This window comes from Manihot esculenta, chromosome 10, assembly GCF_001659605.2.
Source record: "Manihot esculenta cultivar AM560-2 chromosome 10, M.esculenta_v8, whole genome shotgun sequence".
Taxonomy (NCBI): domain Eukaryota; kingdom Viridiplantae; phylum Streptophyta; class Magnoliopsida; order Malpighiales; family Euphorbiaceae; genus Manihot; species Manihot esculenta.
This window is the reverse complement of record NC_035170.2, coordinates 21,301,395-21,322,789: the sequence shown is the minus strand read 5'-3', so window position 1 is coordinate 21,322,789 and position 21,395 is coordinate 21,301,395. Positions and strand designations below refer to the sequence as shown.

The following is a 21,395-nucleotide window of genomic DNA, read 5'->3' as shown; positions in this document are numbered from 1 at the left end:
GCAGGGTAACACACTCATGATATTTATTATTTTCACTTCAATGTAATGGATAATACTTTTGAAATTCTATATATAATTATTCAGTTTCTTTTATTTTAAATAATAATATCACGATAGAAGAAAATAAAATAGTAGAAAAAATATACAATAATACAAAAATAGAAACTTTAATTAATAAATCGCTGGTAAAGCAAAAAGAATGGAGCATCAAATTATTTACCTTTAAGATTGGATCTATTGAATTTAAAAAAAAAAAATAATTTTGGCTTATATAAAGGTAAATATTATTTTATTATAATTTTTTTAATACTCTATATTTAATTTTATGATTCATATAATTTATAAATTAAAATTGAAGTCCTCATGTTTAATAATGTTGTTAAAATTTTTAAAGATTCATTTCATAAAAGAAAGAATTATACTATAACCAATGGTGTGATTAAAAAAATTAATACCGTTTATTTTCATATTCATGAAATAATTTAAAATATCGCTTATTCAATTTATTTTTATGAAAGAGTGTATTATTGTAATTTGTCCAGCGATGGTGAGATTTAACTTCAGAAAATTTAATGATTTAAAACATGAAGTTAAAGAAAATAAAATTATAAATTTTTTTTATTTTTTTATTTATTAAATAGATTGTATTTTATATTAAATTATTATTTTTATGTGTAAACTTTTCAAGTATAATTGTTCATATTAAAAAAAACAATTAAAGAGTAATTATAATTTTTTTATGATATATATATATATATATTTTTAAATTAGAAATTGGAGATTGAGAGTACAACTTGAGATCTCTTAAATTTATTTAGATGCACTTATCACCCGGTTAAATCTGTAAGTGCTTATTATATATATGTTAAATAATTTTTTTATATTTAATTAAATTTATTTTTTTATTTAATTATTTTATTCTCTTTTAACCTTAAATAGAATTTATCCTTGATGGAAGAATTGCTGATATTGCTACTTACTAGGAATTAATATTAATATTAAGTTATATGATATATTATATAAATGTTTATTATTATTTTAAAAAATAAATATTATTATTATAAATTATAACGGTAAATTATCTCAATAAATATAATAATATTAAATTTAAATATTTTTGAGATAGATGAATTTGGTAAAAAGTAAATCGTTAATTTTTATAATAATTTTATATTTTATATATTTTATAAATAAAATTATTTCTAATAATATTTTATTTTTTTTATAATTATAATTATAATAAAATTGAAATAACCATTTTTTTTTATCAAATTCAATAAAATTTATTGAAGTATCAAAAGTTTAATTAAAATAAATAGTTGATATGACATTTTAAGCAAGTATTTTGTAAAATATATAATTATTTGATATATAATATTTAATTATAAATTTAATAAATTGTTCAATTATTTATAATAATTTTATATTTATTTATTGGGGTACTAAATGTTATAATTCTTTGTATAAATCTTTGTTAGAAATGTGGCAATAAAATCTATAATAATGGTGATAATAAAGCAAGATATAACCTTTTAAATGTTGAATTTATTGAGAAGTAGTGCTACAAACCTTTGAAATCTTCGGGTTTTTTCCATAAATACAGCGTTTGAAGGAATATCGAAAATTCGAGTGGCTGAAACTGAAATAACTATTTTCGAAGTGAGATTTGTGAATAAGTGGTTGGAATATCCGTCTTTTCAAATTTATTTTTATTTAATTTTAATATAATAAACTTAACAATATAAATTTTTATTTTATCATTTGTATTACATTATTAGTATATATTTAGTTTCAATATTATAAATGAAGAGAAAACAATCCATTATATTTTATAATATTGAAATATTAATTGCATGTCCAGTTAATAAATATATTAAAGAATTGAATGTCTAGTTAGTAAATATATTAAAGAAAATTAAAGAAGATTTATGTATATATAATTTTTAAATTTATAATTTTAAATTTAAATTGACATTTCAAAAAAAATTTTAAATTGAACAAATACTTTATATAATTTTTTTTTTCATTATGCAGGTTCAAAAAGAATTCATTTTACAAGAGAATTTATTTTTAAAAAAATGATTTTATATTAAGAAAAAAAATATAATTTTTTTATCAAAATAAATAAAAGTAAAAATTTTGACAGTTCTACAAAAAAAATAGTATCAGACATTTAAAATTGAAATATGCGTAAATTTGAAAAATCTCGTATTTTACTCTCTCAATTTTCGATTTTTATTTTAAAAAAAAAAAAGTTACCATCAAACGTAATTAAAGCTAATAATGAAAAAGTAAAAGAATGAATAAAAAAATTAAAGCCGTATTATCCATAGTTATTTAAGATGAAGATGATGAAGTAGATTAAAAATTGAAGAAAAATATTAAAGTCAAAAAAAATAAATAATTTTATTTATGTGGTTTTTATATAAAAATCGAAGTTGCCTTAATTATTATATAAATATTTTTATTTCTTTTTATTATTAAATTTAAATTATTTTACATGTTGATTATTTAAATTATTAATTTTAGAATTTAAATTCATTATTCTACTTTTCTCTGTTATTATAAGTTTTAATATATATTAAATAAATTTAAAATAATAAATTATTTCTAATATTACTTTATAAAACATGTTTTTTAATTCTAAAATTATGTTTGTGTCCTTTCGGGAAACATTATTATTATTATTATTATTATTATTATTGATAAATTAATAATTCATTAAAATAAAAGTCCGTGGAAGTCATTGTATCAATAAAAAAACTATAAGAACATTTGAAGAGACCGAAAATATAAAAAAAATTTACAAAAGAATGAAAAAAAATGGAAAAATTAACTTTTCATTTAAAACAATTGAAGCATAATAAAAATAGAGAAACTAATAAAATAAATATGTAAAAAAAAATTAGAAACGAGTATAAAAATGTAATTACTCTAAAAAAATCATATACCTTATTAAGAAAATATTAATACTAATATAACAATATAAATTTAATAAAAGTTAATTTTCTGGTTTTTAATCAATTTTTTAAAGAAATACAGTAAAAAATTAATTTTCTGGTATTTCCTATAATAATCGCTGGCCTCTTATATCTGGCCAGCAGTCGAGTCAACATTGAAAAGTCAAGCCATAACTCATTCAAGTCTAATGTGCAGGCCGGACCACTAGCAATCAGTTCATGTTTTGTTCGGATAAATCGAACCAAATAAGGAACAACACGTGAAAGAGGTCTAACTCATTAGAAGTGATGAATATGCGGAACAACGGACTCGGAGGTCCAAAATCATATCTATATGACGCTGAAAGGTATTAAATAACCATTTGAGGATAAGAAAAAGGACCATACATCAGTACGTATGGTCCTATGCAAAAATAACAATGTAAAAATATAGGACGACAGTTATATATCGCAAAAAGATAAAAAAAAAAAATAAAGAGAAGGAGATGGAGCCAACAAAACTAAGTTCACATTCATACTCTAATCTTACTTTCTATTGAATTTCAGATTATCATTCAATAATTAATACCTTTCATTTACATATTATTGATTAATTTTATTTAATACTTTATTTAATTTAATATAGAAGAATAAAAAATTAATATTAAAAAAATTTCCTATTATATTAATGATATACATGGTGAAGAATGAAAAAATCAATTAGAATAAAAAATCAATTTTTTAAAAAATATATATGGTGTTTTTTTTAAATAAAAAAATTAATTTTGATTGGCATGGTTAATATCCTATTTAATTTAATATAGAATAAGAAAAAAATAAATATTAAAAAAAATTTCTATTACACTAATGGTATACACAGTAAAAAATAAAAAAAAATAAAAATAAAAATTTAAATTTCCTAAATATGAATTTAATGTTTTTTTCCTAAAATGAAAAAACTAATTTCTGTGGTTACACCATGTAATGAAAATTTATTCTAATTGATGATGTTTAAAATTGTATAAATGAAAATTTGGAGATCCCAACTACATTAGATAAATTCCTATAATTAATGATGTTTACATAAACGGTGAAGAAGATTCTCAGTATGATTCTAATAAATTAAAAATTAAATAAAAATATTACTCTTAATAAATTAATTTAACAAAAAAAATATTTTAAATTAATGTGTAATTTTAAGATTAACTAAAATAAAAACAATATTAAAAATTAAAAATAATTATATAATATTATAAAAATATTATATAAATATATTTAAAATTAAATAATAATTACGAACTATTAACGAATTAAATAATATTTATATATATAAATTGAGAAGATTACTTGTAAAAGTCATTAATGGTTATGGACAAAAAAAATTGTTGCTAATATTTATATGAGAAATATAATACAATGAAAAATATGAAATTCAAGAATTATCTATAAAAAATTGTGGTTGATTACTTGCGACAAATTTGGACAAATAGCTACAGAAAAAAGGGAAAAATAGATTCCATCTAAAGAAGAAAAGAAAAAACGTCACATTTTTATCCCTAAACTTTAGGGTGTTGTCTAATTTTGTTTAAAATTTATTAGGGTAAATCACAGTATGATCTCTGAATTTTAACCTAATCAATGTATCCATATCTATATTTTTAAAATCAAACATGTAAATTCCTCTATAATTAGATTTGTTCAAATGGGAGATTCTTTCACTTATTTTTTACTGTTAAAAATATAAAAATAATTTTTATTATTATTTTTAAATGGATAAACTATACGTTACGCTTTAAATTTTAATATAATTAATGAATCAATTTATATATTTTTAAAATTAAACATTTAATTTCTGTATAATTAGTCTTTTTAGATTTTAATCTTTTCATTTATTTTTTGTCATTAAAAACCTATGAAAATATCTTTATTGTTTTTTTTTAAATTAAAAATATTAAAAAATTAATATTTCATCCATTTTTCTTTATCTATTTAAATTTAAATAATTTGGTTTTTTTTCCTTTAAAAGAGCACTTAAATTCACATTAACTTTTATCCAGATTACCATATTTAATTAAATTTTAACACTTTTTATTCTTTAATTTTTCATTCATTAAAATACTCAGATACTTGATAATTTTAAAATTTTCAAAAAATATTTACAATTTAAACCATTTTTAAGTGTTATCAAGTAATTTTTAAATAGATTATAGATTTTTTTAAAAAATATTTTTAAAAAAAATTATATTTTTAGAAGTTTAATCACCCAATAGCTTTAAACTAATGTCTATTAATGGATGGAAAAATTATAATTTTGGATGGACTGAATATAGAGGAATTAAGTATTTGGTTCGCTAAAATTCATGAACTAAAATGTAATTTATACAATATAAAATGTTATTCAAGTGTTTATAAGGGTATTTTAGATATTTTAAAAATTTATTTTCTTTTTAACCTATTCATTAATGAAATTATGGATGAAAAAATTTTTCGTCTAGACGGATTAATTATACAAAAATTTAAGTGTTCAATTTTAAAAATATAAAATCAATCCGTTAATTATATTAAAAATCAAAAACTAAATTATAATTTACCTTTTTTAAGCAATTTACTTTAACCTCTTGTTTTAGAATCAAATTAGTCTATTTTATAAAACCAATTAAAATAATGATTTTTAAAATTTTTAATAACAGATCAATTTATATTTTTAATATTAAAAATCGTTTGTTATTATAATCAAAGTAAGAAAAAAATAATTAATATTTGTTATTAAATAATTTCTATAAACAAAATATTGAGGCTGCAACAAAATTAATCATCTCCTTATATTGTGTTTGGATGGAGTAATTGGTGCATTATCTAAATTGATGCAAATTTCTCTCAATAATCTCTTTATAACTCGATATTCTTGCCTTTTTTTCTTTTTTAAATATAACTTTTTCTTTTTCATTCTCCATCAAAGACGATCTGCGTCAATTGACCTATTAAAAACTCTAGAGATATTCCGATCGTCACTTATAATTTCTGTATGGTGGGGATGTTTCTCACATATAATCCAATCAATTTTCAGAATATGCAGATCTCTTTGCCAGAGTTATGGCGGGAATCCTCGGACAGTTATTGCATTGAAGGATTTGGTTTCTAGTTACAAGCCGAACATTTTATTTTTGATGGAAACAAAAACTCTTAATTCTTGTATGGAATTTTTTCGTAATTTTTTATATTTTGATAGTTGCTTCTCAGTCAATAAACAAGAATCGAGATGAGGCATTTCATTAATGTGGAAGAGTTATGGGTCTGTTTTTGTGATTGGCTTTTTTCAAATTTTATTGATTCGGTTATTTCTGAAGGTAATATTCAATGGAGGTTTACTTATTATTATGAGTGTTCGGAATCGCAACAACGACGTCAGTCTTGGAACCTTATTCGAGTTTTATCTCATAGAAACTATTTTCCGTGACTTTGTTCGGGAGATTTTAATAATTTATGCTCGAGAGATGAGAAAGAAGAAGGAGTATTTTTGGCAAATTATCTTATGAGTTTAAACAGACACTTGAGGAGCATTTTTGCCAAATTATCTTATACATGGTTTGATTTTAAATGATTGTAAATATTTGTTAGATTATAAAACTGATATTTCTGTTAGATGGATTCGTCGTAATGCTACTCTAACTGCTCATATTTTGATTAGAGAATATCAGGTATAATCGTCCCTCTATTTAGAATGATATATCTCTTTATTTGATGAAATTTTATTAATATAATAAATAATTTTGAAAAAAAATTTATCTAAATTGATGCGTTTATGTACCAAAAGGAAGCTATATTTCTCTAATCATAATATCTAATTCAAAAGATATATACAATTTAACCTCCAACTTTTTCATCAAAATTAATTCATACTTTATTTTTTTATTAATTTTTAATATTTAACTTTTATAAAAATATAACTATTTAATTCGTACAGTTAATATGAGAATACATATTTTAAATTTTCAAGTATTAAATAATTATACTTTATAAAATTAAATGGTTTAATAGTTATATTTTATAAACTTTAAAAATTAAATTGTTACAATTTTATAAAATTTAAGTATTAAAAATTAATAATGAAAGAATCAATGTGTACCTTTTTGCGTAAAGATCATATCAAATTTGGCCTATTATCAAATCATTGGTGCTGACTGCTAAAATATATATTTGCAAGTTCATCTTTCTCTTGCTTTCACCAACTAGTTTAATTGCTGAGTGAATTGGATTAAATTTGAGAGATTTTAAATTCAACTTTTTTAATTTTAAATTCAACTTTTTTAATTTTAATAAAAATAAAAATTCTATCTTTTTCTTCTTTTTTTTACATACTGAACAATCACTTATGATATAAAATGTCTAGTAAAAAATGGAGATTAACTAAAGTTTCATGAAAAAATATATATTAATTTATTTTTAGTGTTTGAAAAAATTAAAATATTTTAAAGGGAAAATAGCTTTCATATTATTTAAATTTTGAGAGTTTTATTAGTACCATTACATAAATTTTATTAACATTGTTTTATTTTTAATATTACAATTAAAAAATAAAAATGAATTTTATAAATAAAAATCATTATATATATATCTAAAATATTTTCATAAAATAGATGGAGTCCTAAGAGGAATTGATACGCATTCTCAGATATGACCATCAGCCAATTCTGGTTTGATTTTGATTTGGAATCGACAGTTTAATTTTATTTTTAAATTAAATTAAAATAAGCTTGATTTAAAATTATTTAAGACAGTTTTAATTTTTTAACAGTTTCGGTTTGATTTTAAAGTACTCACAGTTTATTTCGATTAAATTTACATTATAAACTGTTAATTCAATTTCATTTTAAAAAATTTAAAGATAAAAAATTTAAATAAAATGTAAAAAAAAATATAAATCTTAAATATTATTAAATATATATTTTATTAAATGAGTAAATAGTAAAATGTATGCATTTACATAATATAAAAAATAAAATAATACACATATAATATAAAAATAAAATAATATTACATTTAAATATAAATAATATTTTTTATAAGTTAAAAATAAATTTAAATTTAGATATAATTTTTTAAAATGATTTATTTGATAAATAAAAAATTGAATTGAAATCGAATTAAATTATCAGTTCAAATCGATCAGTTCCGATCTGATTTTAATTTTAATTCACGAAAGAAAAAATTAAAATCGGCCCTAATTTAAAGTTTCACTCCGATTAAAAACTAAAATTAATTAACGGATCCAATCTTAAATTTAATCGGTATGGTTCACAATCCAAACTAGACCGCGACCATGTCTAAGAGGAGGTTTATCCTCATCATACCAATGGGTTTAGTGCAGCTGAGAGTAGGCCTGGCCACAATATGGTCTGAATCTTGAATCAGATTGAAATCAAAACAATCAAAATCAGGACTGAACCAAAACCTTATATTAGGAGCCTGTTTACAGACCTTATTTTCTTGAATTAGAATAACAACCAATTAGTTGGAAATTTAATTGGATTTCGATTGATTTTAAAATTTTAAAATAATTAATTTAATAAAATTTTTGCCATTTAAATATATAAACAAGTTAACTGAGTGTGTTATCAAAAGGTATCTTCATATAGCAAGCAAATTCTGAAACAGAACTGTAAGCCGTTGTATTATCTCACTCAAAATAAAAAACAAAAGAAAAAACAAGCAAGACATTTACACTGTGCAGACTCATAGCCATAGGCCACCAATGTTCTTACATGTGAAAAAAAAACATATTGTCCCATATCAAGACAATGCAATAACACGTGGAGAGACAAGAAGCTGCATTTGTTATTTGACTGATCAAAAGTTGATGTTGATTATTATTATTATGATTAAGCAGCAATTTCGACGGTGGTGAAGTCTGTGGTGATGAGTGCTGCGTCCCTTTCTGCCTCGAGCTGGCTGTAGTTTCCTTTCTCCTTGAAAAGTTGGATATGGTGATGCTTGCAGTAGAGCTTTCCCTCATGAGCAATGTAGTTTGATGGACTTATTGTGCACCCACCATGGCAGCACTTGAAGCAGCTCTTGTGGTATGGCGTTCCATTCACCGTCACCTTCATAACATTAAATCAAATGAAAAGTTTAATTTGGTTCCTGTAATTCAGAGAAATTAACTACTTAGTCCTCTATTTTCTAAACACCATTAAATTGTTCGTCTTTTTTACATCGTCAACTATTTAATTTCTCTTGTTAATTACAAAGATTCAATAATTGTTAGTAAAAAATTACTTTTTATTTTTTATGGTATGAGATTGATTAGTTTATCTATAAGTTTTGAAAAATATATTAAAACATTTATAACGTTTTAAAAAATTTATCAGTTAATCACTTTATTAAGTTTAATCGTTAAATATTTTATTATTTAGTTTCTATAATTTTAAAAATTTTTTTAGTTGATTTTTTAGTTTTATAAAAAATCTACTGATTAGTAATTTCGTATCAGAAAAATTGACTTTTTAAAAATTTTTAATGGTTAAAATTAACGAAATGATTAATTAATAGATTTTTTAAAATGTTTCTAATGTATTTTTTAAAATAAAGAGATTAATTAATAAATTTTTTTATAAAATATAGACTAAATGGTAAATTTTTTCAATTGTATTAAATAGTTATATTTTGAAATTACAAATACTGATTAAAAATAAGGGTTTTCAGAAATTTCACAATTAGTAATGGCTAAAAGATGAAAGTACTATGTTTGAAGTTAATTTCATTAAACAATAAAACTAAATAATAAATTTTTCTAAAAAAAAGTTATAATCCACATACCCTCTCAATAGGGTATGCAGTCTTACTGCAATCCACACATTTCTCTGTGGTTCCTGCAAACATATTTGACACTTTGCTTGCATTCTGTAAAAGAGAAAAATTTCAATTCAAGTTAATACTTTCAAAGAATTAATATAAATATATAATATTTGCATTAATGTGGCCAAGTGAATATGATTAATCACCTCAGTATCAATATATTTTTCTGGTTTGGCAATTTTGGGTGTTCCTGAAAGGATTTTAGAGGAGAAAATAATTAATTATTAATAAATAAGAGAAGTGTGTTAAATTTTAGAATTGTGATGATTTTTGCCTTCAAAACTCTTGTCAAGACTGCCTGTTCGCTTGTAGAGTTGATCATAGTGAGGCCTGCAGTATAATACCCCTTCGAAAGAACAGAAGTTGCTTAGCTGCAAAATAATTAAGACAGTAGATCCTCCATGAGTTGTCCAATCAAAAACGACTTATTCGATACAACGGTTAGAATAATTTTGTAAGAATTTATTTAATTTTTTTTTTTATAAAATAAATCGTTTGAAACCTGAAGTGCGAATTACCTTAAGGGTGCCCTTGCAATGGTGGCATCTAAAGCAGGATCTATGATAATTCCTCTTGTCAGCAGTCAACTTATCAACAAGATACACAGTTTTATCACAGGCCATGCATTTTTGCTGAGCTCCTCCAAAGGTGGCCATTTCCACAACCAGCCTCAGGGAAGATTTCAACAAAACAAAGCCTTTCTTTTTGTCTCTCTACAATTAATTAATGCCTTGCTATCATTCTCTCACTTAATCTCTCTCTTTTATATGTAAATCAAGTTTAAGATTGTTAGGATTCAATGGGTTGCAGTGATTTGCGGGTCATCTAAAACCTAAACTATTTTTACATGATTCGCGATAATGATCTATCCACTTTTTTCTATCATTTTGACCGATTTTAAAGCTTTTCCATTTCATCTATTCTTTTTTAGTTATGATTATTTCGTTTATTTCCTTATACTTCTCGCGATAAATTATATACAAATTCTCTCCTTACAAAGATCATTGCACTCATCACTTATTGTTACTTATCCTTCTCGATTTTTCTCTCCTTGAAGTCTCTATTGTTTGGTTGGTTTTCCTTGCAGGATCTCTTGCAAGTGTTCAAAATTATTGTTGGCTATTCCACTATGAAAATGAGAGTTAAGTTTTGTCTCTATTTGCCTGCTGCCATAGTCTGATAGCTCCCACCAAGCAGAGGTGAGCATTCGGTCGGTTCGGTTTTGAATCGAATCGAACCGAATAAATCAAAAATTGAAATTTTAGTGTTTATGAAAATCGAATCGAATCGATTTTGATCAGAAATCGAATCGAACCGAACCAATTCGATTCGATTTGATCGGTTTCAATTTTTAATAATTTTTTTTATTTTTTACACTTTATTTTTAATATTTTAAAATTTAATTAAAATATTTTAATTTTAATATGATTTAATTTCTCTATATTATTGAAAAAGCATATTATTATCACTAATCGGTTCGGTTCGATTTTTTTGATTTTTTCTATCAAAATCGAACCGAACTGAAATAACCGAAATTTTTAAAATTAAAAACCGAACCGAACTAAAATATATAAAAAATCGAATTAAAATTTCAAATATCGGATTCAATTTTTAATAATTTTTTTTTATTTTTTACACTTTATTTTTAATATTTTAAAATTTAATTAAAATATTTTAATCGATTTAATTTCTCTATATTATTGAAAAAGCATATTATTATCACTAATCGGTTCGGTTCGATTTTTTTGGTTTTTTCTATCAAAATCGAACCGAACTGAAATAACCGAAATTTTTAAAATTAAAAACCGAACCGAACTAAAATATATAAAAAATTGAATTAAATTTTCAAATATCGGTTTCAATTTTTAATAATTTTTTTTTATTTTTTACACTTTATTTTTAATATTTTAAAATTTAATTAAAATATTTTAATCTTAATATGATTTAATTTCTCTATATTATTGAAAAAGCATATTATTATCACTAATCGGTTCGGTTTGATTTTTTTGATTTTTTCTATCAAAATCGAACCGAACTGAAATAACTGAAATTTTTAAAATTAAAAACCGAACCGAACTAAAATATATAAAAAATCGAATTAAATTTTCAAATATCGGTTTCAATTTTTAATAATTTTTTTTTATTTTTTACACTTTATTTTTAATATTTTAAAATTTAATTAAAATATTTTAATTTTAATATGATTTAATTTCTCTATATTATTGAAAAAGCATATTATTATCACTAATCGGTTCGGTTTGATTTTTTTGATTTTTCCTATCAAAATCGAACCGAACTGAAATAACTGAAATTTTTAAAATTAAAAACCGAACCGAACTAAAATATATAAAAAATCGAATTAAATTTTCAAATATTGGTTTCAATTTTTAATAATTTTTTTTATTTTTTACACTTTATTTTTAATATTTTAAAATTTAATTAAAATATTTTAATTTTAATATGATTTAATTTCTCTATATTATTGAAAAAGCATATTATTATCACTAATCGGTTCGATTCGATTTTTTTGGTTTTTTCTATTAAAATCGAACCGAACCGAAATAATCGAAATTTTTAAAATTAAAAACCGAACCGAACTAAAATATATAAAAAATCGAATTAAATTTTTAAATCAGTTCGATTCGATTAATTTTTTCGATTTGAATCGAATACTGCTCACTTCTACCAAGTACTATTATGGATAAGCCAGATCCAATCCCTTTTATCTTGAAAGAGAGCTTTTGTTTTCTAAGTCTCTTGATGCATGCATGTTATTGTTAGAGGCATAGACGGATCCATTCGGTGTCATGGTCCCTGAAATTTTTAAAATTTTTGAAGGGTATATAAGTTATTTTTTTTAAAATATAAAAAATTATCATTAAATTCTTGCATATTTAAAAAAAACTTACCAATTCTACCTTATTTCAAAATTATTTAATTAAATTATAATTATATTTTATAATTTTAAATTCTTTAATCTATTTCTCAAAGAAATTTTTACTATATAGTCCATCATTTTCTATATTATTTTTTAATTCAAAAAGTTTACTTTTTATTTTCAAAATTTCAAGTTTAAGTCTTCATTTAAAATTTTTCTAAATTATTCATTCATTATTTAATTTATTTTTATATATCATTTTTTTATTAAATTATAATTTTTTTATTTATCTCACTTAATTATTAACCTATTTATACGATTATAAGTATACAAAAATAAATTGAGAGAAAACCGATGAAAAGGAGAAGGGAAGAAAAAAAAAATGAAAAATACGGGGATGTAGCGTGTAGTAGAGAAAAGAAAATGGGTCTGATTTAATTTAATCGATCCGATTTGATCGATTTGATTCGTTCAGTTTAATTTAATTGACTTAATTTAATTATTTTATTTTTATTTTATTTCTGATATTTTTATTATGTCATATTACCATAAATAAATCTAGAAAAAGTTTGTAAAACTCATGTAACTCGGAAAAAATTTATAAAACAGAACAAAAATTTTAAAATTTAGTCACGTGGTCTTTAAATAATTTTAAAATAAATTTTTAAAATTATATATAACAAAAATATAAAATAATTAAAATTAAAATCTAGAAAATTTTCAAAAAATTTTCATAATAATTTTAATTTAAAATACTAAATTATTATATCAATAATAATAAGATAAATAAATTAAAATTTTGAGACGGTACATATTATATATATATATATATATTAATTTTTATTTTATATAAAAATAAAAATAGAATATATAAAAAATTATAAATATATTTATGTCAAATGTTTCATATTTTATAATTAAAAAAAGATATATATTAATTATTTATTGATTATTTTAAAAATATAGTTAATTTTAAATTTAATTTTTTTTAATTATAAATTAATTATTATGTTAAAAATATTATAGAAAATTAAAAAGTGATATACAAATAATAAAGATAATTCAATTTTTTTAAAAAATAATAATAAAGATAATAAAGTATATGAAAAATTACTTTTTTTATTTTTAAAATATAGCGTAAATAATAGATTTATCTTTCTATTTTTAGAACCTAATACTTTTAGGTTTAATTCTATCAAAATTAGAGATTTCTCCATAAAAAATATCATTATCGATAGGAAAAATGATCAACTACCCTTTCTATAGTCCCTGAAATTTAATTTCTATAAATTTATAGGTCTCTCTCAAATAATTGATGGAAAAAATACGTTTTCATTCCTAAAATATTACATAATTAACATATTTGTCCCTCTATTTTTTGAATTCAACACTTTAGTTTTTGAAGTTTAATTTCGTCAAAATTTAAGAAATAAAATCTCAAACTCAATCTCCATAAACAAATAAAAATTTCAATAAATTTAAGATTTAAATTCAGAAAAGATAATAAAAATTAAAATATATAAAATTTTAAATTATTAAAAATAAAAAGTTTAAATTCAATAAAAATTATTTTTGTGACGACACTCGTTGTCGATCACTGATCGCCATTTAAAAAATTTATTAAAATATTTCTGACATTTTAAAAAGTCTATTAGTTAGTTTTTTCATTAATTTTAGTCGTTAAATATTATAAAAAAATCTAAAATACCCCTAATACGGAGAAATTAATTAGTAAACTTTTTAATAATTTGAGAGACTGACTAATAATTTTTTCTAAACGATAGGGACTAAATAGTAAAATATTTCGTGATAAAATTAATTAAGGAACTAATTAGTAGACTTTTTAAATAGAGAAACTAACTAATAGACTTTTTTAAATGTTAGAACATTTTAATATATTTTTTAAAATTGAGGGATTAAATAGCAAATTTTTTTATATTATGGAGATTAAATAATAATTTTTTCATTTTATTATTGATAAGGGTATTTTTATAATTATATTTATTATCTTTCATTTAATCAAGTAAAAATAACTGATTTAACAGAAATTTTGACGGAAGAATTTTAAATTTTGACGGAAGAATTTTAAATTTTGATAAAATTAAATTTTAAAAATAAAAGTATTAAATTTTAAAAATAGAGAAATAAATATGTAAATTATGTATACGACTAAAAAGTAAATTTTTTGAAATTATATTTATTATAAATATATTAATTAGTAATATTATTAAATAAAAAAATACAACTTAAAAATAAAAATAAAATATATTAAATATATCACTTAATATAAATATATAAATTTAGATATGTTGCTTAATATAAATGTATGAATTTAAAAATATTACTTGTCAAAATCTTTTTATAATTAATTTTAAACTCCTAACTTTATATATATATATATATATGAGAAAATTTTAAAACAACCAGACTTATAAAACAATCTTTATGAATGAGGATAGAGGACTTGATAATCTCAATGGAGATTTAGAGAAGAATCATAATTAATTTTAAAATATATTAAAATTTTAAAAAAATTTATTAATTACTCATTTCATTAATTGTAATTTTTTAAATATTTTATTATTTAATTCATATAATTTTTAAAAAAAATTAATTAATTTATTAGTTTTATAAAAATCTATTTATTAGTTTTTTATATCGAAGACTTTTAGATTTTTTTTCATAATATTTAATAATTAAAATTAATGAAATAATTAATTAATAATTTTTAAAATATTAAAAATATTTTAATATATTTTTAAAATTAATAAATTTTTAATAATATAGAAATCAAATAGTAATTTTTATCTCTCAAATGAAAAATATCCGATAACTCAAAATCACTTGAAAAGAGACATGAATAATCCCAACTCAAATATTGCCATTTCTTTTAAGCAAATTATTGAGAGTTGTTCTGTATTATTGTTAGAATTACTATTTTTTTCTTAAAAAAAACTGTTTCAATATGTTAGTTAAAACAGTTATTTTTGGGAATGCCCTACGTTTATTTTTAAAATTTCAAATACTGAGATTAAATATTTTTATTAATAAATCGAAAACAATTTAGAAATATAACTGTTATCCAATAATAAGCAATTTAAAAACATAATCTGAACTAGGGGTGAGCATTCGGTCGGTTCGGTTCAAAACCGAACCGAACCGAATAAATCGAAAATCGAAATTTTAGTTTTTATGAAAACCGAACCGAACCGATTTTGGTCAGAAACCGAATCGAACCGAACCGGTCTGATTCGGTTCGATTCGGTTCGGTTTGATTGGTTTCATTTTTAATATTTTTTTAATTTTTTACACTTTATTTTTAGTATTTTAAAATATAATTAAAATATTTTAATTTTAATATAATTTAATTTCTCTATATCATTGAAAAAACATATTATTATCCCTAATCGGTTCGGTTCGGTTTTTTTGGTTTTTTTCTGATCAAAACCGAACCGAACCGAAATAACCGAAATTTTTGAAATTTAAAACCGAACCGAACCGAAATATATAAAAAACCGAATCAAATTTTCAAATCGGTTCGGTTCGGTCGATTTTTTCGGTTTGAATCAGATTCTGCTCACCCCTAATCTGAACGATCAATTACTAGATTAAATTTTTTTACTAATAAACTAAAAACAACTTAAAAACAAATTGTTATCCCAACAATCAATTAAAAAGTTAGCTATTTCCATATTGCGAAGCCTAAGACATATAAAAATTTTTAAATACTGGGATTTAATATTTTTACTATAAAACAACTTAGAAACATAACAGTTATCTCAACAATCAATTAAAAAGTTAACTATCTCCATGCTGTGAAGCCAAGACATAAAATAATAAGAAGAATGAGAAGCACAAACTAAATTGTGTTATACATCATGAATTTTTTCTCCAGATCGATCAAGCTAGAGACTATCAGCAAAAAGATAATAAATAAAAATTAGAAAAAAATTTAGTATTTAGTCGTTATGATATGAAAAAATTTATTATTTGATTCCGTAATTTTGAAAAATACACTAAAACGTTCCTGACGTTTTAAGAAATTTATTAATTAGCCTTTGTATTAATTTTAACTATTAAATATTGTAAAAAAGTCTACCATGCCCTTAATACAGATGGACTAATTAGTTTAATAGGGTACTTGGTTAATTGATGATGAATCTGCACACTCAGAAGCCTATTTGCATGCATACACTAACATATGCAATGCCTTTAATCCACAGACAGTACATGAATTACTCACACACCAACCACCAGAATCTTTTAATCCGGCAAAATCTAGTGATTCATATTTACATTCACCTGCACTGGTCTATTTGCATCGTTTGCTTGCATATTCTTTCTCAGGAAGGAAGGATTCTTCTGGGATCCTAGCTAATACTGAATTATTTTTTCTCTGGTGCATGACTAAGAGTAAAAGGGTCAATTTGGTTGTTTTATTGCTTCACAAATATTGTAATACCCGGCTAGAATCCGGCATCGGGATTTCTACCTTCCGGCGGAATCTCCGTTGGAATCTAGAATTTCTGAAGATGCCAGAGGCTTCTAGAGGGGTAAAATGTGTTTCTAAAATGTTTTTACTGATTTCATGGTTTTAAATGAAAATGAATTGAGTTTTGAAAAGAAGACCAAGGAGGCGTTTGCCAGGTTCGGCCGCCGAAAGTGAAGTTCGGCCGCCGAACATGGAAAGGCTTCGGGAGCGCCTTTGGCCTCCGAAAGTCTTGTTTGAACGAGCCAAGGTTCGGCCGCCGAAAGTGAGGTTCGGCCGCCGAACTTGCATGAGTTTAGGGGGCACGTTAGGCTGCCGAAGGTCTTCGACCAGGCCACCTATAAAGGGCCCTCAGATCGGAAATGGGTGAGTTTTCTCCCCATTCTCGAGCTCAGGTGAGTTTATGCCTTCCTTTGGTCGTTTTCGTGTTTTCTCTACCCATCTCTCAAGTTTTTCATGATTTCTACCCTTGTGTTTGAAGATTTAAAGCTTAAAAGGAGTTTTGGGAGCTTGGAGCTTTTGGAGCTTGGATTCTCCAACATCTCCAAGGTTCGGGTCACACCAACCCTCGATCTCCAAGAGGTTAGTGTAGATCCTTGCTTTTCCTTATGTTTAATGAAGTTTTAAGTAAGTTTTATAGAGTTTGATGGTTAAGTTTGGGTAGATATGCATGTTTAGGCTTTTGTGGGTTTTATGCCCAATGTATGTTATGTGATGATGTGTTGAGGAGTTTAAGTTAGTTTCTTTGCTCTCTTTGCTTGTGGGAGTGTGTATGCATGCTTGGGAGAGAGTATGTGAGGTTTGGGGTGTTTTGGAAGGTTTTGGAGGCTGGTGTGCAAGGGCTGAGTTCTGATGAACTCAGGTTCGGCCGCCGAAGGTGGTTTCGGCCGCCGAACGTGCCTGAGGATGCATAGGTTTGGCCGCCTAACCTTGCCCCCGAAAGTTGAGTTGTGGCTTGAAAGCAGACTTTCGGCCGCCGAAGGTAATGTTCGGCCGCCGAAAGTGCCTGACTTTCGTCTCTGGAGAGAGGGTTCGGCCGCCGAAGGTGCCGCCGAACCTACCCGAGTTTCGTCTCTGGAGGAGACTTTCGGCCGCCGAAGGTGCCGCCGAAAGTGCCCTGTCCAGCCGTTTCTTGGGTGTTTCCTATGCATGTTTCAGTGATGTTTAGAGGGGTTTTAGGGGGTATGCTTATGAGTTGTTAGAATGTGTTTAGTACCTCATGTGAGTCCATCTGTGTAGGATTGGACCTGAGGAGAGGTGTCTAGCTTCAGTGCTAGTTGACTGAGCAGTGGCTTCAGGTGAGTAGAACTAAACTTAATGTTTTATTTTAAGAAATTCTAATGCCTAAAGCATGAGCATGCATCATGATTATGTATAGTAGGTTGATTGCACTAGTTCACGAATATGTTGCATTGCATTATTTCATGTTGATGCTGAGGTAGGTTTGGACCAAGGCGACTCCAATAGCCCATATCTGTCATAGAGTCTTGTCTATGTCCTTTGAGAGCCGGACGAGTACCTGTAGGAAAGTCCTGTGTGAGCTCTCTGTGGACCAGACATCATGTTATGTCTATGTTAGTCCTGTGAGCTTCTTTGGGGAGCCGGGCACCGACAGAGGGATTTTTGGGGTCATGTCCGATCCTTGAGAGTAAAGATGCTAGCAATTCAAGAGTACTCTCAGAAAACACTCCGTGGGGAATAGTTATCTGCATGAACCCCGAGACGGACCAGAGAAAGTTATGTGATTTACTTGTGTTATGACGCATTCCATGAAAGCATGTAATTAATGAATTGTTTTTCCTGTTTCTACTCACTGGGCTCTTGTAGCTCATCCCTTTCCCTTAACCCCAGTTTTGCAGGGCCAGAGTAAGTAAGCCAGAGTTCAGTCAGAGTAAGCTTTGGAGATAGAAGAGGTTCAAGCATGGGTTGCCATGTTTGGTTGTAATAGCTTAGTTGTGTTTTGTTTATGTATAAGAGATGTTGTATGTATATGTAAGGAAGTTGCTAAAGAGATGATATGTTATGTAATGCTATGTATGCTTTTATAGCTTAGTTGTGGACATGATGATGATATTTGGACTTTTGTATATTAAGGATATGTATGAATGGATAGAGTATGGTTTATGAAAGAATAGAAAGAGCTTATTAAAGAGATAGAGCCAAGTAAGAAAAGTATAGATATGTCATGTGTTGTAGCATGAGATGTGTAGAATTGTGCTTTGCCTAGAGTGTTGGTTAATCCCTTTTTGTTATGCATGATCTTAAGAAAATGTTTTAATGTTATGAGTTTTGAATGGCCCGTGAGGGAAGATAGGGTTCCAATCCCTTGACCCAAAGCGGATATGTTTTAAAGAAAGCTTGATGACCCTTTTGGTATGAGGTTCTATGTTTTCATGCATAGGTCAAGCTGAGGTAAGGAAAACAAGTTTAAAGGTTTTTATGAGACCAAAGCTTAAGTTTTATGAAAAAGCTCGATCATGCACGGGATTATACCTAGAGTTCAGGATGTATTGAGGCTTACTACGGGTCCCGGCGGCCTTAAGCCGATCTGGATCCTAGTGCCGAGCAGTTTGGGGCCGTTACAAGAGGGGTACCGGTTTCCGGGCTGTTACAGTTGGTATCAGAGCATAGGTTTCCTCGAGAGTACGGTGTTTTGATGCGAAGCTGCTCAGACATCGGAAAGAGGTTGTGCTAGATGTTAGGAGGGCAAGCACATTAAGAAAGATTGAGAGTAAGATCATGTCCACTAGGATAGGATGAGGAGTCCTGTCTTGCTTGATGATGTGTAATGCCATGTGTGATGCATGTGCATTTATGTTGTATTATGGATGTTGTTAGTCCCTTAGCTGCTAGATGGCATGATATGTACTGATATAAGATGAGCTGAGCGACCAAGAGTGGCCCTTGGCACAGTTGGTCATGGCATGTTCTGCTATGTTGTAGGCTGTAGGTGACAGGTTCATCCATGATATGATGCTATGCTATGTGTTGTGAGTTCATGTGTTTGTCATGGACCATATGATATGATGTGATGCTTATGTGTGCTTGTGTGCCTGTTGTGTTTCAGACAAGCTGAGATGCAAGGTGCTAGGAGCTCTATGGAGTCAGATCCATCTGAGTGGGATGGAATGGTGCAGAGGAGGGATATAGGTGTGCAAGTGAATATGGATGAGGACTGCATGGGAGAATCTAAGGATTCTGAGAGTTCAAGTTCAAGGGAAGTTGATCTCTCCATGCTGAGTACAGCTGCCAAGAGAGGTAGAAAGTGGGGAAGAACCAGAACCCCGAAGCAATGGGGCAGAACTAGGAAGGGTAGGCTGTGGAAGAGGTTTAGGCTAGACGCTGAGGATGGTTCGAGTTCTGGCCAAGGTCCTACAAGATGTTTGAGGTGCGGAAGGTTGCACGGGGGGCCTTGTCGAGTTGGGACAACGACATGCTTCAGGTGCGGGCAGGAAGGGCACTTCGCACGTGATTGTCCTACTGCGCCCAGGAGGGTGTGGTCCCAGCAGCGAGCTGCAGGTGTTGTGGCTCAGGCCAGTGATCGAGGAGGAGGAGCAGACACATCGGACACAGTGGTGCCAGGTACACTCACTTATTCATGTTCTGATGTGTGTGTTTTGTGCCTCTGGTGTATTCTTGTTGGTTACTCTAGGAGCCCTTCAACGGTTGATTTGATAGCTTCTGGGTGTGGAGTGTTCTCTTTGGGTTATAGACCCTGGTAGGATTCATCTGAACAGTGGATCAGTCCAGTGTCATTGCGTGTAGATGCCTTCCACCCGATTTTGAGGTCCTAGACTTGAGTGTCTGGATGTCATTCGGGGAATGGATTGGTTTTCTACCGGTGGTGCTAATGCTATCTGCGTCTGCAGCGCAAGGTAGTCAGGATCACAGTTCAAGATGGATCCGAGGTAGGTTCCAGAGGGGATCGTGTAGGATGCCTAGAAGTTTGATGTCAGCTGTCAGACTCGTAGAGTGTATAGAAGTGGTTTGTAGAGAGTTTTAGTTGAGTTTGTGAGCTGAGCGGGCAGGTCTAGGAACCAGCCCTAGTGCCATAGATAGAGCGAGTGTTCAGAGGTTCCAGGCTAGTTGTCAGGTTTTCCATCGGTCAGGGAGGTAGAGTTTGGTTTAGAGGTGGTACTTGGTACCAGAACCGTTTCTCTCTTTCCTCACAGGATGGCACCTGCAGAGTTATAGGAGGAGTGTAGGAGTAGTAGAGTGCTTGGTAGACAGGGGT

At 26.3% G+C, this 21,395-nt stretch overlaps 1 protein-coding gene across 1 annotated transcript; it reads right to left on the bottom strand.

Annotated features, from left to right (window-relative positions):
- Nucleotides 1-8,818: 8,818 nt before the first annotated feature.
- On the bottom strand, nucleotides 8,819-10,450 carry LOC110625371 (LIM domain-containing protein WLIM1). The gene is made up of 5 exons (XM_021770996.1): nucleotides 10,313-10,450; nucleotides 10,069-10,165; nucleotides 9,941-9,984; nucleotides 9,756-9,839; nucleotides 8,819-9,040 (listed from the first exon to the last, which is right to left on the bottom strand). Exons 1-5 carry the CDS (start codon nucleotides 10,448-10,450, stop codon nucleotides 8,819-8,821), a joined length of 585 nt encoding a protein of 194 aa, XP_021626688.1.
- Between the last annotated feature and the right edge of the window lie 10,945 nt (nucleotides 10,451-21,395).